Source organism: Coturnix japonica, unplaced genomic scaffold (assembly GCF_054131305.1).
Source record: "Coturnix japonica strain WE unplaced genomic scaffold, WE-NBRP24 Scf050, whole genome shotgun sequence".
Taxonomy (NCBI): Eukaryota; Metazoa; Chordata; class Aves; order Galliformes; family Phasianidae; genus Coturnix; species Coturnix japonica.
Window position 1 is genome coordinate 1,787,701 of NW_028188953.1, and position 26,772 is coordinate 1,814,472.

General features: G+C 50.1%; 1 protein-coding gene across 10 annotated transcripts in view; it reads right to left on the reverse strand.

The window, feature by feature from the left end:
• LOC107307649 (uncharacterized) overlaps positions 1 to 26,138 on the reverse strand; it is a 56,675-nt gene extending 30,537 nt beyond the window's left edge. For 2 of the 10 annotated variants that reach the window (XM_085532729.1, XM_085532727.1), the window contains exons 1-4: positions 24,221 to 26,101; positions 17,235 to 17,369; positions 11,996 to 12,166; positions 7,470 to 7,571 (exon numbers count right to left, since the gene is read on the reverse strand). In XM_085532729.1, the coding sequence (XP_085388855.1) occupies positions 7,470 to 7,571; positions 11,996 to 12,166; positions 17,235 to 17,369; positions 24,221 to 26,068 (2,256 nt within the window). In that variant the 5' untranslated portion in view covers positions 26,069 to 26,101. Of the gene's footprint in view, positions 1 to 7,469; positions 7,572 to 11,995; positions 12,167 to 13,059; positions 13,137 to 14,317; positions 14,543 to 14,877; positions 14,965 to 17,234; positions 17,370 to 24,220 lie in introns of those variants that run through there. The other 8 variants (XM_085532726.1, XM_085532728.1, XM_085532730.1 and 5 more) reach the window with 6 other exon arrangements.
• Positions 26,139 to 26,772: the final 634 nt, after the last annotated feature.

Consider the following 26,772-nt stretch of genomic DNA (forward strand, 5'->3'; position numbering starts at 1 on the left):
CTATGTATGGAGTTTCTATGGGTTTCTATGGGTTCCTATGGGTTTCTATGGGTCTCTATGGGGTTTCTATGGGGTTTCTATGGGGTTCCCTATAGGGTCTCCCATCTATGGGGTTCCTATGGGGTTTCTATGGGTCTCTATGGGTTTCTATGGGTCTCTATGGGTTTCTATGGGTTTCTATGGGTTCTACGGGGTTTCTATGGGTCTCTATGGGTTCCTATGGGGTTTCTATGGGTCCCTATGGGTCTCTATGGGTCTCTATGGGTTCCTATGGGTTTCTATGGGGTTCCTATGGGGTTCCTATGGGGTTTCTATGGGGTTTCTATGGGGTTTCTATGGGTTTCCCTATGGGGTTCCTATGGGGTTCCTATGGGGTTTCTATGGGTTCCTATGGGTCTCTATGGGTTCCTATGGGTCTCTATGGGGTCTCTATGGGTTCCTATGGGTCTCTATGGGTCTCTATGGGTCTCTATGGGTTCCTATGGGTCTCTATGGGTTCCTATGGGTCTCTATGGGGTTTCTATGGGTTCCTATGGGTTTCTATGGGGTTCCTATGGGTTCCTATGGGTTCCTACGGGGTTTCTATGGGGTTCCTATGGGGTTCCTATGGGGTTTCTATGGGTTCCTATGGGTTTCTATGGGGTTCCTATGGGGTTCCTATGGGTTTCTATGGGGTTTCTATGGGGTTCCTATGGGGTTTCTATGGGGTTTCTATGGGTTTCTATGGGTCTCTATGGGTCTCTATGGGTTTCTATGGGTCTCTATGGGGTCTCTATGGGGTTTCTATGGGTTCCTATGGGTCTCTTTGGGGTTTCTATGGGTCTCTATGGTGTTTCTATGGGTCTCTATGGGTCTCTATGGGGGTTCTATGGGTTTCTATGGGTCTCTATGGGTCTCTATGGGTTCCTATGGGTCTCTATGGGGTCTCTATGGGTCTCTATGGGTTCCTATGGGTCTCTATGGGTTTCTATGGGGTTCCTATGGGGTCTCTATGGGGTCTCTATGGGTCTCTATGGGTCTCTATGGGTCTCTATGGGGTTTCTAAGGGTCTCTATGGGTCTCTTTGGGGTTCCTATGGATCTCTATGGGTTTCTATGGGTCTCTATGGGTTTTTATGGGTTCCTATGGGGTTCCTATGGGTTCCTATTGGTCTCTATGGGTCTCTATGGGTTCCTATGGGGTTTCTATGGGTCTCTATGGGGTTTCTATGGGTCTCTATGGGTCTCTATGGGGGTTCTATGGGTCTCTATGGGTTCCTATGGGTCTCTATGGGTCTCTATGGGTCTCTATGGGGTTTCTATGGGTTCCTATGGGTCTCTATGGGTTTCTATGGGTCTCTATGGGTTCCTATGGGTCTCTATGGGTCTCTATGGGTTCCTATGGGTCTCTATGGGTTTCTATGGGTCTCTATGGGGTTTCTATGGGTTTCTATGGGTTCCTATGGGTCTCTATGGGTTCCTATGGGTTTCTATGGGGTTTCTATGGGTCTCTATGGGTTCCTATGGGTCTCTATGGGTCTCTATGGGTTCCTATGGGTCTCTATGGGTTCCTATGGGTCTCTATGGGTCTCTATGGGGTTTCTATGTGTTTCTATGGGTCTCTATGGGGTTTCTATGGGTCTCTATGGGTCTCTATGGGTTCCTATGGGTCTCTATGGGTTCCTATGGGTTTCTATGGGTCTCTATGGGGTTTCTATGTGTTTCTATGGGTCTCTATGGGGTTTCTATGGGGTTCCTATGGGTTCCTATGGGGTTTCTATGCGTTTCTATGGGTTCCTATGGGGTTTCCTATGGGGTCTCCCGTTTATGGGGTTTCTATGGGGTTTCTATGTGGTTCCTATGGGGTTTCTATGGGTCTCTATGGGGTCTCTATGGGTCTCTATGGGTCTCTATGGGGTCTCTATGGGGTTTCTATGGGTCTCTATGGGTTCCTATGGGTCTCTATGGGGTTCCTATGGGTCTCTATGGGGTCTCTATGGGTCTCTATGGGTTCCTATGGGTCTCTATGGGGTTCCTATGGGTTTCTATGGGTCTCTATGGGGTCTCTATGGGTCTCTATGGGTCTCTATGGGTCTCTATGGGTCTCTATGGGGTTTCTATGGGTCTCTATGGGTCTCTATGGGTCTCTATGGGTCTCTATGGGTCTCTATGGGGTTCCTATGGGTCTCTATGGGTCTCTATGGGTCTCTATGGGTTCCTATGGGTTTCTATGGGTCTCTATGGGGTTTCTATGGGTCTCTATGGGTTCCTATGGGTCTCTATGGGGTTTCTATGGGTCTCTATGGGGTCTCTATGGGTCTCTAAGGGTTCCTATGGGTCGCTATGGGGTTCCTATGGGTTTCTATGGGTCTCTATGAGGTCTCTATGGGTCTCTATGGGTCTCTATGGGTCTCTATGGGGTTTCTATGGGTCTCTATGGGTCTCTATGGGTCTCTATGGGGTTCCTATGGGTCTCTATGGGTCTCTATGGGTCTCTATGGGTCTCTATGGGTTCCTATGGGTTTCTATGGGTCTCTATGGGTTTTCTATGGGTCTCTATGGGTCTCTATGGGTTTCTATGGGTCTCTATGGGTCTCTATGGGGTTTCTATGGGTCTCTATGGGGTCTCTATGGGTTTCTATGGGTCTCTATGGGTTCCTATGGGTCTCTTTGGGGTTTCTATGGGTCTCTATGGTGTTTCTATGGGTCTCTATGGGTCTCTATGGGTCTCTATGGGGGTTCTATGGGTTTCTATGGGTCTCTATGGGTCTCTATGGGTTCCTATGGGTCTCTATGGGGTCTCTATGGGTCTCTATGGGTTCCTATGGGTCTCTATGGGTTTCTATGGGGTTCCTATGGGGTCTCTATGGGGTCTCTATGGGTCTCTATGGGTCTCTATGGGTCTCTATGGGTCTCTATGGGGTTTCTAAGGGTCTCTATGGGTCTCTTTGGGGTTCCTATGGATCTCTATGGGTTTCTATGGGTCTCTATGGGTTTTTATGGGTTCCTATGGGGTTCCTATGGGTTCCTATTGGTCTCTATGGGTCTCTATGGGTTCCTATGGGTCTCTATGGGTCTCTATGGGTCTCTATGGGGTTTCTATGGGTCTCTATGGGTCTCTATGGGTTCCTATGGGTCTCTATGGGGTTCCTATGGGTCTCTATGGGGTCTCTATGGGTCTCTATGGGTCTCTATGTGTTTCTATGGGTCTCTATGGGTTTCTATGGGTCTCTATGGGTCTCTATGGGGTCTCTATGGGGTTTCTATGGGTCTCTATGGGTTCCTATGGGTCTCTATGGGGTTCCTATGGGTCTCTATGGGGTCTCTATGGGTCTCTATGGGTTCCTATGGGTCTCTATGGGGTTCCTATGGGTTTCTATGGGTCTCTATGGGGTCTCTATGGGTCTCTATGGGTCTCTATGGGTCTCTATGGGTCTCTATGGGGTTTCTATGGGTCTCTATGGGTTCCTATGGGTCTCTATGGGTCTCTATGGGTCTCTATGGGTTCCTATGGGTTTCTATGGGTCTCTATGGGGTTTCTATGGGTCTCTATGGGTTCCTATGGGTCTCTATGGGGTTTCTATGGGTCTCTATGGGGTCTCTATGGGTCTCTATGGGTTCCTATGGGTCGCTATGGGGTTCCTATGGGTTTCTATGGGTCTCTATGAGGTCTCTATGGGTCTCTATGGGTCTCTATGGGTCTCTATGGGGTTTCTATGGGTCTCTATGGGTCTCTATGGGTCTCTATGGGGTTCCTATGGGTCTCTATGGGTCTCTATGGGTCTCTATGGGTTCCTATGGGTTTCTATGAGTCTCTATGGGTTTTCTATGGGTCTCTATGGGTCTCTATGGGTTTCTATGGGTCTCTATGGGTCTCTATGGGGTTTCTATGGGTCTCTATGGGGTCTCTATGGGTTTCTATGGGTCTCTATGGGTTCCTATGGGTCTCTTTGGGGTTTCTATGGGTCTCTATGGTGTTTCTATGGGTCTCTATGGGTCTCTATGGGTCTCTATGGGGGTTCTATGGGTTTCTATGGGTCTCTATGGGTCCCTATGGGTCTCTATGGGGTCTCTATGGGTCTCTATGGGTTCCTATGGGTCTCTATGGGTTTCTATGGGGTTCCTATGGGGTCTCTATGGGGTCTCTATGGGTCTCTATGGGTCTCTATGGGTCTCTATGGGTCTCTATGGGGTTTCTAAGGGTCTCTATGGGTCTCTTTGGGGTTCCTATGGATCTCTATGGGTTTCTATGGGTCTCTATGGGTTTTTATGGGTTCCTATGGGGTTCCTATGGGTTCCTATTGGTCTCTATGGGTCTCTATGGGTTCCTATGGGTCTCTATGGGTCTCTATGGGTCTCTATGGGGTTTCTATGGGTCTCTATGGGGTTCTATGGGTTCCTATGGGTCTCTATGGGGTTCTATGGGGTCTCTATGGGGTTCTATGGGTCTCTATGGGTCTCTATGGGGTCTCTATGGGGTTTCTATGGGTCTCTATGGGTTCCTATGGGTCTCTATGGGGTTCCTATGGGTCTCTATGGGGTCTCTATGGGTCTCTATGGGTTCCTATGGGTCTCTATGGGGTTCCTATGGGTTTCTATGGGTCTCTATGGGGTCTCTATGGGTCTCTATGGGTCTCTATGGGTCTCTATGGGTCTCTATGGGGTTTCTATGGGTCTCTATGGGTCTCTATGGGTCTCTATGGGTCTCTATGGGTCTCTATGGGGTTCCTATGGGTCTCTATGGGTCTCTATGGGTCTCTATGGGTTCCTATGGGTTTCTATGGGTCTCTATGGGGTTTCTATGGGTCTCTATGGGTTCCTATGGGTCTCTATGGGGTTCCTATGGGTCTCTATGGGGTCTCTATGGGTCTCTATGGGTTCCTATGGGTCGCTATGGGGTTCCTATGGGTTTCTATGGGTCTCTATGAGGTCTCTATGGGTCTCTATGGGTCTCTATGGGTCTCTATGGGGTTTCTATGGGTCTCTATGGGTCTCTATGGGTCTCTATGGGGTTCCTATGGGTCTCTATGGGTCTCTATGGGTCTCTATGGGTCTCTATGGGTTCCTATGGGTTTCTATGGGTCTCTATGGGTTTTCTATGGGTCTCTATGGGTCTCTATGGGTTTCTATGGGTCTCTATGGGTCTCTATGGGGTTTCTATGGGTCTCTATGGGGTCTCTATGGGTTTCTATGGGTCTCTATGGGTTCCTATGGGTCTCTTTGGGGTTTCTATGGGTCTCTATGGTGTTTCTATGGGTCTCTATGGGTCTCTATGGGTCTCTATGGGGGTTCTATGGGTTTCTATGGGTCTCTATGGGTCTCTATGGGTTCCTATGGGTCTCTATGGGGTCTCTATGGGTCTCTATGGGTTCCTATGGGTCTCTATGGGTTTCTATGGGGTTCCTATGGGGTCTCTATGGGGTCTCTATGGGTCTCTATGGGTCTCTATGGGTCTCTATGGGTCTCTATGGGGTTTCTAAGGGTCTCTATGGGTCTCTTTGGGGTTCCTATGGATCTCTATGGGTTTCTATGGGTCTCTATGGGTTTTTATGGGTTCCTATGGGGTTCCTATGGGTTCCTATTGGTCTCTATGGGTCTCTATGGGTTCCTATGGGTCTCTATGGGTCTCTATGGGTCTCTATGGGTCTCTATGGGGTTTCTATGGGTCTCTATGGGGTTCTATGGGTTCCTATGGGTCTCTATGGGGTTCTATGGGGTCTCTATGGGGTTCTATGGGTCTCTATGGGTCTCTATGGGTTTCTATGGGTCTCTATGGGTCTCTATGGGTTTCTATGGGTCTCTATGGGTCTCTATGTGTTTCTATGGGTCTCTATGGGTTTCTATGGGTCTCTATGGGTCTCTATGGGTCTCTATGGGTATCTATGGGTCTCTATGGGTCTCTATGGGTCTCTATGGGTCTCCATGGGTCTCTATGGGTTCCTATGGGGTCTCTATGGGTTCCTATGGGTTCCTATGGGTCTCTATGGGTCTCTATGGGTCTCTATGTGGTCTCTATGGGTCTCTATGGGTCTCTATGGGGTCTCTATGGGTCTCTATGGGTTCCTATGGGTCTCTATGGGTCTCTATGGGTTCCTATGGGTTTCTATTGGTCTCTATGGGTCTCTATGGGTCTCTATGGGTTCCTATGGGTCTCTATGGGTCTCTATGGGTCTCCATGGGTCTCTATGGGTTCCTATGGGGTCTCTAATGGGTTCCTATGGGTTCCTATGGGTCTCTATGGGTCTCTATGGGTCTCTATGTGGTCTCTATGGGTCTCTATGGGTCTCTATGGGTCTCTATGGGGTCTCTATGGGTCTCTATGGGGTCTGTATGGGTTCCTATGGGGTTCCTATGGGGTTCCTATGGGTCTCTATTGGTCTCTATGGGGTTCTATGGGGTCTCTATGGGGTCTCTATGGGTCTCTATGGGTCTCTATGGGTCTCTATGGGGTCTCTATGGGTCTCTATGGGTCTCTATGTGTTTCTATGGGTCTCTATGGGTCTCTATGGGTCTCTATGGGGTCTCTATGGGTTCTCTATGGGTCTCTATGGGTTCTCTATGGGTCTCTATGGGGTCTCTATGGGTCTCTATGGGTCTCTATGGGTCTCTATGGGGTTCCTATGGGTCTCTATGGGTCTCTATGGGTCTCTATGGGTTTCTATGGGTTCCTATGGGTTCCTATGGGGTCTCTATGGGTCTCTATGGGGTTTCTATGGGTCTCTATGGGTCTCTATGGGTCTCTATGGGTCTCTATGTGTTTCTATGGGTCTCTATGGGTCTCTATGGGTCTCTATGGGGTTTCTATGGGGTTTCTATGGGTCTCTATGGGGTTCTATGGGGTCTCTATGGGGTTTCTATGGGTCTCTATGGGGTTTCTATGGGGTTTCTATGGGTCTCTATGGGTCTCTATGGGTCTCTATGGGGTTCCTATGGGTTTCTATGGGTTCCTATGGGGTTCCTATGGGGTTTCTATGGGTTCCTATGGGTTCCTATGGGTTCCTATGGGGTTTCTATGGGGTTTCTATGGGTCTCTATGGGTCTCTCTGGGTCTCTATGGGTCTCTATGGGTTCCTATGGGTCTCTATGGGGTCTCTATGGGTCTCTATGGGGTCTCTATGGGTCTCTATGGGTCTCTATGGGTCTCTATGGGTCTCTATGGGTTCCTATGGGTCTCTATGGGTTTCTATGGGTCTCTATGGGGTTTCTATGGGTCTCTATGGGTTCCTTTGTGTTTCTATGGGTCTCTATGGGATCCTATGGGTCTCTATGGGTCTCTATGGGTCTCTATGGGTCTCTATGGGTCTCTATGGGGTTTCTATGGGTCTCTATGGGTCTCTATGGGTCTCTATGGGTCTCTATGGGGTCTCTATGGGTTCCTATGGGTCTCTATGGGTCTCTATGGGTCTCTATGGGTTCCTATGGGTCTCTATGGGTTCCTATGGGTCTCTATGGGGTTTCTATGGGTCTCTATGGGTCTCTATGGGGTTTTACCTTTAGGTTCCTCACTGGCGCTGCGGGGTCGGAGAAGAAGCTCTGTCTGAAGGTGATCTCCAGCCCGGCCTCACGGACACGTTGATCCAGGTCGTCCAGGGTCTGAAATAGGGGAAGATATAGGGGATATATGGGGTGTCTATGGGGTAATGGGCTCTATAGGGCAGCTATGGGGTGTCTATGGGGTAATGGGCTCTGTATGGGCTCTATAGGGCAGCTATGGGGTATCTATGGGGTAATGGGCTCTATAGGGCAGCTATGGGGTATCTATGGGGTAATGGACTCTATAGGGCAGCTATGGGGTGTCTATGGGGTAATGGGCTCTATAGGGCAGCTATGGGGTGTCTATGGGGAAATGGGCTCTATAGGGCAGCTATGGGGTGTCTATGGGGTAATGGGCTCTATAGGGCAGCTATGGGGTGTCTATGGGGTAATGGGCTCTGTATGGGCTCTATAGGGCAGCTATGGGGTATCTATGGGGTATCTATGGGGTAATGGGCTCTGTATGGGCTCTATAGGGCAGCTATGGGGTATCTATGGGGTAATGGGCTCTATAGGGCAGCTATGGGGTGTCTATGGGGTAATGGGCTCTATAGGGCTCTATGGGGCAGCTATGGGGTGTCTATGGGGTAATGGGCTCTGTATGGGCTCTATAGGGTATCTTTGGGGTATCTATGGGGTATCTATGGGGTAACAGGCTCTGTATGGCTCTATAGGGCAGTTATGGGGTATCTATGGGGTATCTATGGGGTAATGGGCTCTGTATGGGCTGTATAGGGCAGCTATGGGGTGTCTATGGGGTAATGGGCTCTATAGGGCAGCTATGGGGTGTCTATGGGGTAATGGGCTCTATAGGGCAGCTATGGGGTGTCTATGGGGTAATGGGCTCTATAGGGCAGCTATGGGGTATCTATGGGGTAATGGGCTCTATAGGGCAGCTATGGGGTATCTATAGGGTATGTATGGGGTAATGGGCTCTATAGGGCAGCTATGGGCTCTCTATGGGGTAATGGGCTCTATAGGGCAGCTATGGGGTATCTATGGGGTAATGGGCTCTGTATGGGCTCTATAGGGCAGCTATGGGGTGTCTATGGGGTAATGGGCTCTATAGGGCAGCTATGGGCTCTCTATGGGGTATCTATGGGCTCTATAGGGCAGTTATAGGGTATCTATGGGGGTATCTATGTGGTAATGGGCTCTATAGGACAGCTATGGGGTATCTATGGGGTAATAGGCTCTATGGGGCAGTTATAGGGTATCTATGGGGGTATCTATGGGGTAATGGGCTCTATAGGACAGCTATGGGGTATCTATGGGGTAATGGGCTCTATAGGGCAGCTATGGGGTATCTATAGGGTATGTATGGGGTAATGGGCTCTATAGGGCAGCTATGGGGTATCTATGGGGTATGTATGGGGTAATGGGCTCTATAGGGCAGCTATGGGCTCTCTATGGGGTGTCTATGGGGTAATGGGCTCTATAGGGCAGCTATGGGGTATCTATAGGGTATGTATGGGGTAATGGGCTCTATAGGGCAGCTATGGGCTCTCTATGGGGTAATGGGCTCTATAGGGCAGCTATGGGGTATCTATAGGGTATGTATGGGGTAATGGGCTCTATAGGGCAGCTATGGGGTATCTATGGGGTATCTATGGGCTCTCTATGGGGTGTCTATGGGGTAATGGGCTCTATAGGGCAGTTATGGGCTCTCTATGGGCTATCTATGGGGCAGTTATAGGGTATCTATGGGGTCTCTATGGGGTAATGGGCTCTATAGGGCAGTTATGGGGTATCTATGGGGCAGCTATGGGCTCTCTATGGGCTATCTATGGGCTATGTATGGGGCAGTTATAGGGTGTCTATGGGGTGTCTATGGGGTATCTATGTGCTATCTATGGGCTATCTATGGGGCAGTTATAGGGTGTCTATGGGGTGTCTATGGGCTATCTATGGGCTATCTATGGGGTATCTATATATGGGGTATCTATAGGGTATCTATAGGGTATCTATGGGGCAGCTATGGGGTACCTATGGGCTATCTATGGGGCAGTTATGGGCTCTCTATGGGGTGTCTATGGGGTATCTATGGGCTCTCTATGGGCTCTCTATGGGGTATCTATGGGGCAGTTATAGGGTATCTATGGGGTATCTATGGGGCAGCCATGGGGCAGCTATGGGCTCTCTATGGGGCAGCTATGGGACAGCTATGGGCTCTCTATGGGGCAGCTATGGGGCAGCTATGGGCTCTCTATGGGGTGTCTATGGGGTAATGGGCTCTATAGGGCAGTTATGGGCTATCTATGGGCTATCTATGGGGCAGTTATAGGGTAGCTATGGGCTCTCTATGGGGCAGCTATGGGACAGCTATGGGCTCTCTATGGGGCAGCTATGGGGCAGCTATGGGCTCTCTATGGGGTGTCTATGGGGTAATGGGCTCTATAGGGTATCTATGTGCTCTCTATGGGGCAGCCATGGGGCAGCTATGGGCTCTCTATGGGGTAATGGTCTCTCTATGGGCTATCTATGGGCTCTCTATGGGGTAATGGGCTCTCTATGGGGCAGCTATGTGCTCTCTATGGGGCAGCTATGGGGCAGCTATGGGCTCTCTATGGGGTGTCTATGGGGTAATGGGCTCTATAGGGCAGTTATGGGCTATCTATGGGGTAGCTATGGGCTCTCTATGGGGTGTCTATGGGGTAATGGGCTCTATAGGGCAGTTATGGGCTATCTATGGGCTATCTATGGGGCAGTTATAGGGTATCTATGGGGTAATGGGCTCTATAGGGTATCTATGTGCTCTCTATGGGGCAGCCATGGGGCAGCTATGGGCTCTCTATGGGGCAGCTATGGGACAGCTATGGGCTATCTATGGGGCAGTTATAGGGTATCTATGGGGTATCTATGGGGTATCTATGGGGTAATGGGCTCTGTATGGGCTCTATAGGGCAGCTATGGGCTATCTATGGGGCAGCTATGGGGTATCTATGGGGTATCTATGGGGTATCTATGGGGTAATGGGCTCTGTATGGGCTCTATAGGGCAGCTATGGGCTATCTATGGGGCAGCTATGGGCTCTCTATGGGGTATCTATGGGCTCTCTATGGTCTCTCTACGGGGTATCTATGGGGCAGTTATGGGGTGTCTATGGGGCAGTTATAGGGTATCTATGGGGTAATGGGCTCTATAGGGCAGCTATGGGGTATCTATAGGGTATGTATGGGGTAATGGGCTCTATAGGGCAGTTATGGGCTATCTATGGGCTATCTATGGGGCAGTTATAGGGTATCTATGGGCTATCTATGAGGTCTCTATGGGGTATCTATGGGCTATCTATGGGGCAGTTATAGGGTATCTATGGGCTCTCTATGGGGTCTCTATGGGGTATCTATGGGGTATCTATGGGGCAGTTATAGGGTATCTATGGGCTATCTATGGGGTCTCTATGGGGTATCTATGGGCTATCTATGGGCTATCTATGGGCTGTCTATGGGCTATCTATAGGGCAGCTATGGGCTATCTATGGGGCAGTTATAGGGTATCTATGGGCTCTCTATGGGCTATCTATGGGCTATCTATGGGCTCTCTATGGGCTATCTATGGGGTATCTATATATGGGGTATCTATAGGGTATCTATAGGGTATCTATGGGGCAGCTATGGGGTACCTATGGGATATCTATGGGCTATCTATGGGCTCTCTATGGGGTATCTATGGGGTATCTATGAGGTAATGGGCTCTGTATGGGCTCTATAGGGCAGCTATGGGGTATCTATGGGGTAATGGGCTCTGTATGGGCTCTATAGGGCAGTTATAGGGTATCTATGGGGTATCTATGGGATATCTATGGGGCAGATATGGGGCAGCTATGGGGTATCTATGGGGGTAGCTATGGGGCAGCCATGGGGTATCTATGGGGTATCTATGGGCTATCTATGGGGCATTTATAGGGTATCTATGGGCTATCTATGGGGCAGTTATAGGGTATCTATGGGGTGTCTATGGGGTATCTATGGGGTAATGGGCTCTATATGGCAGTTATAGGGTATCTATGGGGGATCTATGGGGTGTCTATGGGGTAATGGGCTGTATAGGGCAGTTATAGGGTATCTATGGGGTATCTATGGGGTAATGGGCTCTATAGGGCACTTATAGGGTATCTATGGGGCAGTTATAGGGTATCTATGGGCTATCTATGGGGCAGTTATAGGGTATCTATGGGCTATCTATGGGCTCTATAGGGCAGTTATAGGGTATCTATGGGGCAGCTATGGGCTCTCTATGGGCTCTCTATGGGGCAGCTATGGGGCAGCTATGGGCTCTCTATGGGGTGTCTATGGGCTATCTATAGGGCAGCTATGGGCTCTCTATGGGCTCTCTATGGGGTGTCTATGGGGTAATGGGCTCTATAGGGTAGCTATGTGCTCTCTATGGGCTCTCTATGGGCTCTCTATGGGGCAGCTATGTGCTCTCTATGGGGCAGCTATGTGCTCTCTATGGGGCAGCCATGGGGCAGCCGTGGGTCGTACCGATGTGAAGACCTCCGTTGTCTGTTGGATGGTGGCGATTTTGGTCCATCCCCATTTACGGAAGAGCTGAACCCGCGTCGGGTTGTGCAACGTGGCAGAAGGATGGGTGCGGAAAAACGTCGGGAAACGCTGACGGTTCGATAGGGCCGGGGAGCTCGAGCCATACGATAACTATAGGGGGAGATATAGGGGACTATATGGAGTATATGGGGGTATTATGGGGTATAGGGGGAGATATGGGGGGTAGAAGGGGATATAGGAGGGTATAAGGGGGTATAGGGTGGTAGAAGGGGATATAGGGGGGTATTAAGGGGAGTAGAAGGGGATATAGGGGGGTAGAAGGGGGTATAGGGGGGTATTAAGGGGTATAGGGTGGTAGAAGGGGGTATAGGGTGGTAGAAGGGGATATAGGGGGGTTATTAAGGGGTATAGGGTGGTAGAAGGGGGTATAGGGGGTTATTAAGGGGTATAGGGTGGTAGAAGGGGATATAGGGTGGTAGAAGGGGATATAGGGGGGTATTAAGGGGTATAGGGTGGTAGAAGGGGATATAGGGGGGTATTAAGGGATATAGGGTGGTAGAAGGGGATATAGGGTGGTAGAAGGGGATATATGGGGTTATTAAGGGGTATAGGGTGGTAGAAAGGGATATAGGGGGGTATTAAGGGGTATGGGGTGGTAGAAGGGGATATAGGGGGGTATTAAGGGGTATAGGGTGGTAGAAGGGGATATAGGGTGGTAGAAGGGGGTATATGGGGCTATAATGGGGTATATGGGGGTATAATGGGGTATATGGGGCTATAATGGGGTATATGGGGCTATAATGGGGTATATGGGGCTATAATGGGGTATATGGGGCTATAATGGGGTATATGGGGCTATAATGGGGTATATTATGGGGTCGGGTTGTGCAACGTGGCAGACGGGTGGGTGCGGAAAAACGTCGGGAAACGCTGACGGTTCGATAGGGCCGGGGAGCTCGAGCCATAGGATAACTATAGGGTTATAGGGGATATAGGGGGTATTAGGGTTGTATAGGGGGAGATATAGGGGTATTAGGGGGTATAATGGGATATTAGGGGGTATTAGGGGGGTCTAACGCTGACGGTTCGATAGGGCCGGGGAGCTCGAGCCATACGATAACTATAGGGGGAGATATAGGGGGAGATATAGGGGGAGATATAGGGGGTATATGGGGTATTATGGGGTATAAGGGGGTGTTATGGGGGGTAGAAGGGGATATAGGAGGGTAGAAGGGGGTATAGGGTGGTAGAAGGGGATATAGGGTGGTAGAAGGGGGTATACGGGGGTATTAAGGGGTATAGGGGGGTATAATGGGGGTATAGGGGGGTATAGGGGGTTATTAAGGGGTATAGGGTGGTAGAAGGGGATATAGGGGGCTATTAAGGGGTATAGGGGGTTATTAAGGGGTATAGGGGGTTATTAAGGGGTATAGGGTGGTAGAAGGGGATATAGGGGGGTATTAAGGGGGGTAGAAGGGGATATAGGGGGGTATTAAGGGGTATAGGGTGGTAGAAGGGGGTATAGGGGGGTATTAAGGGGTATAGGGTGGTAGAAGGGGATATAGGGGGGTATTAAGGGGTATAGGGTGGTAGAAGGGGGTATAGGGGGTTATTAAGGGGTATAGGGTGGTAGAAGGGGATATAGGGGGGTATAATGGGAGTATAGGGGGGAATTAAGGGGGGTAGAAGGGGATATAGGGGGTATTAGGGGGTATAAGGGGGTGTTATGGGGTGTTAAGGGGGGTAGAAGGGGATATAGGGGGGTATTAAGGGGTATAGGGTGGTAGAAGGGGGTATAGAGGGTATAATGGGAGTATAGGGGGGAATTAAAGGGGGTAGAAGGGGATATAGGGGGGTATTAAGGGATATAGGGTGGTAGAAGGGAGTATAGGGGGTTATTAAGGGGTATAGGGTGGTGGAAGGGGGTGTATGGGGGTATTATGGAGTATTAGGGGTTGTTATGGGGTATTAAGGGGTGTAGAAGGGGACATAGGGGGGTAGTAGGGGGAATAGAGCGAAGTTAGGGGGGAATTAGGGGGAATTAAGGGGGCTAGAAGGGGATATAGGGGGTTATTAAGGGGTATAGGGGGGTATAATGGGGTATATGGGGCTATAATGGGGTATACGGGGCTATAATGGGGTATATGGGGCTATAATGGGGTATATGGGGCTATAATGGGGTATATGGGGCTATAATGGGGTATATGGGGGTATAATGGGGTATATGGGGGTATAATGGGGTATATGGGGGTATAATGGGGTATATGGGGTATAATGGGGTATATAGGGGTATAATGGGGTATATGGTTCTATAATGGGGTATATGGGGGTATAATGGGGTATATGGGGGTATAATGGGGTATATGGGGCTATAATGGGGTATATGGGGGTATAATGGGGTATATAGGGGTATAATGGGGTATATTATGGGGTCGGGTTGTGCAACATGGCAGACGGGTGGGTGCGGAAAAACGTCGGGAAACGCTGACGGTTCGATAGGGCCGGGGAGCTCGAGCCATAGGATAACTATGGGGGGAGATATAGGGGAGATATGGGGAGTATTAGGGGGTATTAGGGAGGTATAATGGGGAATAAGGGGGTATAGGGGGAGATATATGGGTATTAGGGGGAGAAATAGGGGTACTAGGGGTGTACTGGGGTATTAGGGGGGTATAATGGGGGATTAGGGGGGTAATAGGGGGAGATATAGGGGGATTAGGGGGGTATAATGGAGTATTAGGGGGGTATATAGGGGTATAATGGGGTATATGTGGGTATTAGGTGGTATAAGAGGGTATTAAGGGGATATAAGGGGGTATTAGGGCAGTATTAGGGGGGTATAATGGGGAATAAGGGGGTATGGGGGAGATATAGGGGGATTAGGGGGGTGTAATGGGGTATTAGGGCTGACGGTTTGATAGGGCCGGGGAGCTCGAGCCATACGATAACTATAGGGTTATAGGGGGACATATAGGGGGTATATGGGGGGTATATGGGGTATAAGGGGGTATTAGGGGGTATCATGGGGGGTAGAAGGGGATATAGGGGGGTAGAAGGGGTGTATTATGGGATATTAATGGGGTATTATGGGTTATATGGGATATTAATGCGGTATTATGGGCTATATGGGATATTAATGGGGTATGAATGGGGTATATGGGATATTAACGAGATATTATGGGCTATATGGGATATTAATGGGGTATTATGGGCTATATGGGATATTAATGGGGTATTATGGGGTATTATGGGCTATATGGGGTATTGATGGTATATTAATGGGGTACTATGGGGTATTATGGGATATTATGGGCTATATGGGATATGAATGGGGTATTATGGGCTATATGGGATATTAATGGGGTATTATGAGCTATATGGGGTATTATGGGATATTAATAGGGTATTATGGGCTATATGGGGTATTATGGGATATTAATGGGGTATTATGGGCTATATGGGGTATCAATGGGATAGTAATGGGGTATTATGGGGTATTATGAGATATTAATGGGGTATTATGGGCTATATGGGGTATTAATGGGGTATTATGGGCTATATGGGGTATTATTAATGGGGTATTATGGGCTATATGGGATATTAATGGGATATTATGGGCTATATAGGGTATTAATGGGATATTAATGGGGTATTATGGGCTATATGGGGTATTATTAATGGGGTATTATGGGCTATATGGGGTATATGGGGTATGAATGGGGTATTAATGGGGTATTATGGGCTATATGGGATATTAATGGGATATTATGGGCTGTATGGGATATTAATGGGATATTATGGGCTATATGGGATATTAATGGGATATTAATGGGGTATTATGGGCTATATGGGATATTAATGGGATATTATGGGCTATATGGGATATTAATGGGATATTAATGGGGTATTATGGGCTATATGGGATATTAATGGGGTATTATGGGCTATATGGGATATTAATGGGATATTATGGGCTATATGGGATATTAATGGGATATTAATGGGGTATTATGGGCTATATGGGATATTAATGGGGTATTATGGGCTATATGGGATATTAATGGGGTATTATGGGGTATTATGGGATATTAATGGGGTATTATGGGCTATATGGGGTATTAATGGGGTATTATGGGCTATATGGGATATTAATGGGATATTATGGGCTATATGGGATATTAATGGGATATTAATGGGGTATTATGGGCTATATGGGATATTAATGGGGTATTATGGGCTATATGGGATATTAATGGGGTATTATGGGGTATTATGGGATATTAATGGGGTATTATGGGCTATATGGGATATTAATGGGATATTATGGGCTATATGGGATATTAATGGGGTATTATGGGCTATATAGGGTATTAATGGGATATTAATGGGGTATTATGGGCTATATGGGATATTAATGGGATATTAATGGGGTATTATGGGCTATATGGTGTATTATGGGGTATATGGGGTATTAATGGGGTATTATGGGGTATATGGGGTATTAATGGGGTATTATGGGCTATATGGGGTATTAATGGGATATTAATGGGATATTATGGGCTATATGGGATATTAATGGTGTATTATGGGCTATATGGGGTATTATGGGCTATATGGGATATTAATGGGGTATTATGGGCTATATGGGATATTAATGGTGTATTATGGGCTGTATGGGGTATTAATGGGATGTTAATGGGGTATTATGGTCTATATGGGATATTAATGGGGTATTATGGGCTATATGGGATATGAATGGGGTATTATGGGCTATATGGGATATTAATGGTGTATTATGGGCTATATGGGGTATTATGGGCTATATGGGATATTAATGGGGTATTATGGGCTATATGGGATATTAATGGTGTATTATGGGCTGTATGGGGTATTAATGGGATGTTAATGGGGTATTATGGTCTATATGGGATATTAATGGGGTATCATGGGCTATATGGGATATGAATGGGGTATTATGGGCTATATGGGATATTAATGGGTTATTATGGGCTATATGGGGTAATAATGGGGTATTATGGTCTATATGGGGCATTAATGGGGTATTATGGGCTATATGGGATATTAATGGGGTATTATGGGCTATATGGGGTATTAATGGGGTATTATGGGCTATATGGGGCATTAATGGGGTATTATGGGCTATATGGGATATTAATGGGGTATTATGGGATATTATGGGCTACTAATGGGGTCTCACCACCACCAGGTTCCACATCCGAGCGGCTTCAGCCACCAACGTGGAGACGCTGCTGCAGCCGGGCATTAAAACCACCTTAATGGGGTCACTGTACAGCAGCTCGTACAGCAGCTGCGTCGCCTGGCCCGGGTCACACTATAAAACCAGTATAAACCATTATAAACCAGTATAAATCTATATGGACCAGTATGGGTCAGTATGGACCTATATGGACCGACCACCTTAATGGGGTCACTGTACAGCAGCTCGTACAGCAGCTGCGTCGCCTGGCCCGGGTCACACTATAAAACCAGTATAGACCATTATAAACCAGTATAAATCTATATGGACCAGTATGGGTCAGTATGGACCTATATGGACCGACCACCTTAATGGGGTCACTGTACAGCAGCTCGTACAGCAGCTGCGTCGCCTGGCCCGGGTCACACTATAAAACCAGTATAAACCATTATAAACCAGTATGGACCATTATAAATCAATATGGGTCAGTATGGACCTATATGGACCGACCACCTTAATGGGGTCACTGTACAGCAGCTCGTACAGCAGCTGCGTCGCCTGGCCTGGATCGCACTATGGGACCAGTATAGACCATTATAAACCAGTATGGACCATTATAAACCAGTATAAATCAATAGGGACCAGTATGGACCTATATGGACCGACCACCTTAATGGGGTCACTGTACAGCAGCTCGTACAGCAGCTGCGTCGCCTGGCCGGGGTCACACTATGGGACCAGTATAGACCATTATAAACCAGTATAGACCATTATAAACCAGTATGGACCAATATAGATCAATATGGACCAGTATGGAACCAGTATGGATCTATATGGACCAACCACCTTAATGGGGTCACTGTACAGCAGCTCGTACAGCAGCTGCGTCGCCTGGCCGGGGTCACACTATGGGACCAGTATAGACCATTATAAACCAGTATAGACCATTATAAACCAGTATGGACCAATATAGATCAATATGGGTCAGTATGGACCTATATGGACCGACCACCTTAATGGGGTCACTGTACAGCAGCTCGTACAGCAGCTGCGTCGCCTGGCCGGGGTCACACTATGGGACCAGTATAAACCATTATAAACCAGTATAAATCTATATGGACCAGTATAGGTCAGTATGGACCATTATGGACCAGTATGGGTCAGTATGGACCTATATGGACTGACCACCTTAATGGGGTCACTGTACAGCAGCTCATACAGCAGCTGCGTCGCCTGGCCCGGGTCACACTATGGGACCAGTATAAACCATTATAAACCAGTATGGACCAATATAGATCAATATGGACCAGTATGGGTCAGTATGGACCTATATGGACCGACCACCTTAATGGGGTCACTGTACAGCAGCTCGTACAGCAGCTGCGTCGCCTGGCCTGGGTCACACTATGGGACCAGTATAAACCATTATAAACCAGTATTGACCAATATAGATCAATATGGACCAATATAAATCAATAGGGACCAGTATGGACCTATATGGACTGACCACCTTAATGGGGTCACTGTACAGCAGCTCGTACAGCAGCTGCGTCGCCTGGCCTGGATCGCACTATGGGACCAGTATAAACCATTATAAACCAGTATAAATCTATATGGACCAGTATAAACCAGTATATATCCCCCCATATACCCTATTAACCCCATAGACCCTAATGACCCTATATCCCCCCATAGACCCTATTAACCCCATAGACCCTAATGACCCTATATCCCCCCATAGACCCTATTAACCCCATAGACCCTAATGACCCTATATCCCCCCATAGACCCTATTAACCCCATAGACCCTAATGACCCTATATCCCCCCATAGACCCGATTAACCCCATAGACCCTAATGACCCTATATCCCCCCATAGACCCTAATGACCCTATATCCCCCCATAGACCCTAATGACCCCATATCCCCCCATAGACCCCACTGACCCCATATCCCCCCAGAGCCCCATATTCTCCCATAGACGCTATCAACCCCATAGACCCCATATCCCCCCATAGACCCTATCAACCCCACAGACCCCATAGACCTTAATGACCCCATATCCCCCTCATACCCCCATATCCCCCCATAACCCCATAGACCCTATATCCCCTAATGACCCCATACCCCCTATAAGACCCTAATGACCCCATAGACCCCATAACCCCAATGACCCTATATACCCCTATTGATCCCCATAGACCCCAATAACCCCATAACCCTATATCCACCCCATAGACCCTATTAACCCCATATAACCCTATACCATACCTTACTATCGTGGTGTATGAGCCGTAGCTCATAGTCAGGCAGGATGTCATGGCGGCGGTTGACGTCCTCCATCACCCCATAGACCCCATAACCCCATAGACCCCATATAACCCCATAGACCCCATATAACCCCATAGACCCCATAACCCCATACAGACCCCATATAGACCCCATATAGACCCCATATAGACCCCATATAGACCCCATAGCCCTATTGAACCCCGTAGACCCCAATGACCCTATATCCCCCCATAGACCCCCATATCCCCCCCTAGCCCCATAGACCCTAATGACCCTATAGACTCCATAGACCCCCATAACCCCATAGACCCTATTAACCCCATAACCCTATAGACCCCATATATCCCCTATATCCCCCCATTACCCCATAGACCCTAATGACCCAATATACCCCCATATCCCCCCATAGACCCCAATGACCCCATATCCCCATATAGACCCCATGACCCCATACCCCTATATCCCCCCATAGACCCTAATGACCCCATAACCCCATATAGACCCCATAGACCCCATGTAGACCCCATAACCCCATATAGACCCCATATAGACCCCATATAGACCCCATATAGACCCCATAACCCCATATAGACCCCATATAGACCCCATAACCCCATACAGACCCTATATAGACCCCATAACCCCATATAGACCCCATATAGACCCCATAACCCCATATAGACCCCATATAGACCCCATATAGACCCCATATAGACCCCATAACCCCATATAGACCCCATATAGACCCCATATAGACCCCATATAGACCACATACTCCCCCATAACCCCATAGACCCCATGGACCCCATATTCCCCCATAGCCCCCCATAGCCTTAATGACCCTATAGACCCTAATGACCCTATATCCCCCCATAGACCCTAATGACCCCATATCCCCCCATAGACCCTAATGACCCCATAGACCCTAATGACCCTATATCCCCCCATAACCCCCCATACCCCCATATCCCCCATAGACCCTAATGACCCCATATCCCCCCATAGACCCTAATGACCCCATATCCCCCCATATCCCCCCATAGACCCTAATGACCCCATATCCCCCCATATCTCCCCATAGACCCTAATGACCCTATATCCCCCCATAGACCCTATTAACCCCATAGAGCCTAATGACCCTATATCCCCCCATAGCCCCCCATAGACCCCAATGACCCTATATCCCCCCATATCCCCCCATAGACCCTAATGACCCCATATCCCCCCATAGACCCTAATGACCCCATATCCCCCCATAGACCCTAATGACCCTATATCCCCCCATAGCCCCACATAGACCCTAATGACCCTATATCCCCCTATAACCCCATGCCCCCCCATAGACCCCAATGACCCCATATCCCCCCATAGACCCTAATGACCCTATATCCCCCCATATCCCCCCATAACCCCATATCCCCCTATAACCCCATATCCCCCCATACCCCCATATCCCCCCATAGACCCTAATGACCCTATATACCCCCATATCCCCCTATAGACTCCATAACCCCATATCTTCCAATAGATCCTATAGACCCTAATGACCCTATATCCCCCCATAGCCTTAATGACCCTATACCCCCCTATATCCTCATAGACCCTATTGACCCCATACCCCCCCATAGACCCCCATACCCCCCCATAGACTCCATCACCCCATACCCCCCCATAACCCCATAGACCCTATTGACCCTATATCCCCCCATAGACCCCCATATCCCCCTGTAGCCCCCTATAGACTCCATAACCCCATAGCCCCCCATCACCCCATACCCCCCATAGCCCCATATCCCCCCATAGACCCCAATAACCCTATAGACCCCAATAACCCCATATAGACCCTATTAACCCTAATGACCCTATAGACCCCATAGACTCCTTAATGACCCTATAGACCCCCATTACCCCCCCATATCCACCCCTAGGACCCCCATAGCCCCCCATATACCCCCCCCATAACCCCATAGACCCCATATAGACCCCAATAACCCCATAGACCCCCATAGACCCTATTAACCCCATATCCCCATACCTTACTATCATGGTGTATGAGCCTGAGCTCATAGTCGGGCAGGATGTCATGGCGGCGGTTGACGTCCTCCATCACCCCATAGACCCCATAACCCCATAGACCCCAATAACCCCATAGACCACATAACCCCATATATCCCCTATATCCCCTATATCCCCCATAACCCCCCTACATCCCCCCATAGACCCTAATGACCCCATACCCCCCCATAGCCCCATATCCCCCCATAGCCTTAAGCACCCTATATCCCCCTATAGCCCTATTGATCCCCATAGCCCCCCATATCACCCCATACCCGCCCATCACCCCATAGACCCTAATGACCCCATATCCCCCTATAGACCCCAATAACCCCATACCCCCCCATCACCCCATAGACCCCAATGACCCTATTAACCCCAATGACCCTATATCCCCCCATAGCCCCATATCCCCCCATAGACCCTAATGACCCCATATCCCCCAATAGACCCTAATGACCCTATATTCGCCATAACCCCCATATCCCCCCATTGTCCCATACCCCCCCATATCCCCCCATAGACCCTAATGACCCTATATCCCCCCATAACCCCATATCCCCCCATAGACCCCCATAACCCCATATCCCCCCATAGACCCTAATGACCCCATATCCCCCCATAGATCCTAATGACTCTATAGACCCTATTAACCCCATAACCCCATATAGACCCCATATAGACCCCAATAACCCTATAACCCCATATATCCCCTATAACCCCCCATTACCCCATAGACCCTAATGACCCCATATCCCCCCATAACCCCATAATCCCATATAGACCCCAATAACCCTATAGACCCTATAGACCCTATATCCCCCCATAGACCCTAATGACCCTATATCCCCCCATAGACCCTAATGACCCTATATCCCCCCATAGACCCTATATCCCCCCATAGACCCTAATGACCCCATATCCCCCATAGACCCTAATGACCCCATATCCCCCCATAGACCCTAATGACCCTATATCCCCCCATAGACCCTAATGACCCCATATCCCCCCATAGACCCTAATGACCCCATATCCCCCCATAGACCCTAATGACCCTATATCCCCCTATAACCCTATATCCCCCCATAGACCCTAATGACCCTATATCCCCCCATACCCCCCCATAACCCCATAGACCCCATATCCCCCCATAGACCCTAATGACCCTATATCCCCCCATAGACCCTATTAACCCCATAGACCCTAATGACCCTATATCCCCATATACCCCCATACCCCCCCATAACCCCATAGACCCCATATACCCCCATAGACCCTAATGACCCTATATCCCCCTATAACCCCATAACCCCATATAGACCCCAATAACCCTATAGACCCTATAGACCCTATATCCCCCCATAGACCCTATACCCCCCATAGCCCTATTGATCCCTATAGACCCCAATGACCCTATATCCCCCCATAGACCCTAATAACCCCATAACCCCATACAGACCCCATAACCCCCATAGACCCCCACACACCCCCATAACCCCATAGACCCTAATGACCCCATAGACCCTAATGACCCCATAGACCCTAATGACCCCATATCCCCCATACCCCCCTATATCCCCCCATATCCCCCCATTACCCCATAGACCCTAATGACCCCATAGACCCCAATGACCCCATATCCCCCTATATCCCCTCCATATCTCCCCATATCCACCCCTAGGACCCCCATAGACCCCCATATATCCCCCCCATAACCCCATAGACCCCATATAGACCCCAATAACCCCATAACCCCAATAACCCCATATAGACCCTATAGACCCCATAGACCCCATACCTTACTATCATGGTGTATGAGCCATAGCTCGTAGTCGGGCAGGATGTCATGGCGGCGGTTGACGTCCTCCATCACCCCATAGACCCCATAACCCCATAGACCCCATATAGACCCCATATAGACCCCATATAGACCCCATATCCCCCCATAACCCCATATAGACCCCATATAGACCCCATATAGACCCCATAACCCCATATAGACCCCATATAGACCCCATAACCCCATATAGACCCCATAACCCCATATAGACCCCATATAGACCCCATATAGACCCTATAGACCCCATATCCCCCCATAGACCCTATAGACCCCATATCCCCCCATAGACCCTAATGACCCCATATCCCCCCATATCCCCCCATAGACCCTATTAACCCCATAGACCCCAATGACCCCATATCCCCCCATAGACCCTATTAACCCCATAAACCCCAATGACCCCATAACCCCCATAGACCCTATTAACCCCATAGACCCTAATGACCCTATATCCCCACATATCCCCCCATAGACCCTAATGACCCTATATCCCCCCATAGACCCTAATGACCCTATATCCCCCCATAGACCCCCATATCCCCCTACAGACCCTAATGACCCTATATCCCCCCATAACCCCATATAGACCCTAATGACCCCATAGCCCCCCATAGCCCCCCATTATCCCCTCCTAGGACCCCCATATCCCCCCTAGGACCTCCACATCCCCCCATACCCCCCTATAGACCCCATAACCCCAATAACCCCATAGACCCCATAACCCCATAGACCCTATTAACCCCATAACCCCATATATCCCATATAACCCCATATAAACCCCATTGACCCTATAACCCACCTTACTATCATGGTGTATGAGCCTCAGTTCATAGTCGGGCAGGATGTCATGGCGGCGGTTGACGTCCTCCAGCGCCATGTTTACGGCTGGCAGACAGGCCTGACCGCCCGGCCACCCCCCGCTCATGGGGAACAGCGCCCCCACGTGGATCAACTTGCGAACTGCAGCCACGGGGGGCGGCGAGAACAGACCCCCAATGAGAGCGAGCAGCGCCCACCCCCATTGATTACAATGGGGGCCTATGGGGGGCGAGAGGAGACCCCAGCCCAGGGCCAATAGAGCCCACCCACCCATATTATAATGGGGTGGGGGGCTTATGGCCCAGCCCCATTGATTAGAATGGGGTGGGGGGCTTATGGGGTGGGGGGGGGCCATGAGACCCCAACCCAAGGCCGGCAGAGCCCCCCCCCCTTGATTATAATGGGGTGGGGGGCTTATGGCCCAGCCCCATTGATTAGAATGGGGAGGGGGGCTTATGGCCTCCCCCCATTGATTAGAATGGGGTGGGGGGCTTATGGGGTGGGGGGGGGCCATGAGACCCCAACCCAAGGCCGGCAGAGCCCACCCCCATTGATTATAATGGGGAGGGGGGCTTATGGCCCAGCCCCATTGATTAGAATAGGGTGGGGGGCTTATGGCCCAGCCCCATTGATTATAATGGGGAGGGGGGCTTATGGCCCAGCCCCATTGATTAGAATAGGGTGGGGGGCTTATGGCCCAGCCCCATTGATTATAATGGGGAGGGGGGCTTATGGCCCACCCCCCTTTATTACAATGGGGGCCTATGGGGGGCGATAGGAGACCCCAACCCAAGGCCGGCAGAGCCCACCCCCATTGATTAGAATGGGGTGGGGGGCTTATGGCCCAGCCCCATTGATTAGAATGGGGTGGGGGGCTTATGGCCCAGCCCCATTGATTAGAATGGGGTGGGGGGCTTATAGCCCACCCCCCTTTATTACAATGGGGGCCTATGGGGGGCGAGAGGAGACCCCAGCCCAAGGCCAGCAGAGCCCAGCCCCATTGATTAGAATGGGGTGGGGGGCTTATGGCCTCCCCCCATTGATTAGAATGGGGTGGGGGGCTTATGGCCCAGCCCCATTGATTAGAATGGGGTGGGGGGCTTATGGCCCACCCCCATTGATTAGAATGGGGTGGGGGGCTTATGGCCCAGCCCCATTGATTAGAATGGGGTGGGGGGCTTATGGCCCAGCCCCATTGATTAGAATGGGGGCCTATGGGGTGGGGGGGGGCCATGAGACCCCAACCCAGGCCCAGCACAGCCCAGCCCCATTGATTAGAATGGGGTGGGGGGCTTATGGCCCACCCCCCTTTATTATAATGGGGGCCTATGGGGTGGGGGGGGGGCATGAGACCCCAACCCAAGGCCAGCAGAGCCCACCCCCCACTATTATAATGGGGTGGGGGGTTTATGGCCCACCCCCATTGATTAGAATGGGGTGGGGGCTTTATGGCCCAGCCCCATTGATTAGAATAGGGTGGGGGGCTTATGGCCCAGCCCCATTGATTAGAATGGGGTGGGGGGCTTATGGCCCAGCCCCATTGATTAGAATGGGGAGGGGGGCTTATGGCCCAGCCCCATTGATTATAATGGGGTGGGGGGCTTATGGCCCACCCCCCCTTATTATAATGGGGTGGGGGGCTTATGGCCCACCCCCATTGATTATAATGGGGTGGGGGGTTTATGGCCCAGCCCCATTGATTATAATAGGGTGGGGGGCTTATGGGGTGAGGGGAGGTTAAGAGACCCCAACCCAAGGCCAGCAGAGCCCACCCACCCATTGAATGGGGAGGGGGGGAGAGACCCCAAGTAAGAGCCCACCGACCCATATTAGAATGGGGGGGGGATGGGGGTCGTATGGGGCTAGGGGTCGCTATGGGGATGGGGAGGGGGGCTATAGGGCTGGGGAGGTAGCTATGGGGCTGGGGGGAAGCTATGGGGCTGGGGAGGGGGGCTATAGGGCTGGGGGGGAGCTATGGGGATGGGGAGGGGGGCTATAGGGCTGGGGGGGGGGGGCTATGGGGCTGGGGGGTTGATGGGGGTCTCTATGGGGCTGGGGGAAGCAGGGATTGGGGTCTCTATGGGGCACAGGGGGAGCTATGGGGCTGGGGGGGATGATGGGGATGGGGATGGGGGGGATAAGGGGAAATATGGGGCTGGGGAGGGGGGCTATAGGGCTGGGGGGGGGGGGGGCTATGGGGCTGAGGGGAGGAGGGGTAGGGGGATCTATGGGGCTGGGGGGCCTATGGGGCTCAGGGTAAGCAGGGATGGGGGTCGCTATGGGGCTCAGGGGTCGCTATGGGGCTGGAGGGAGGAGGGATGGGGGTCGCTATGGGGCTAGGGGTCGCTATGGGGCTGGGGAGGGGGGCTATAGGGCTGGGGAGGTAGCTATAGGGCTAGGGGGAAGCTATGGGGCTGGGGAGGGGGGCTATAGGGCTGGGGAGGAAGCTATGGGGCTCAGGGGGGTCGCTATGGGGCTCAGGGGGGTCGCTATGGGGCTCAGGGGGGTCGCTATGGGGCTCAGGGGGGTCGC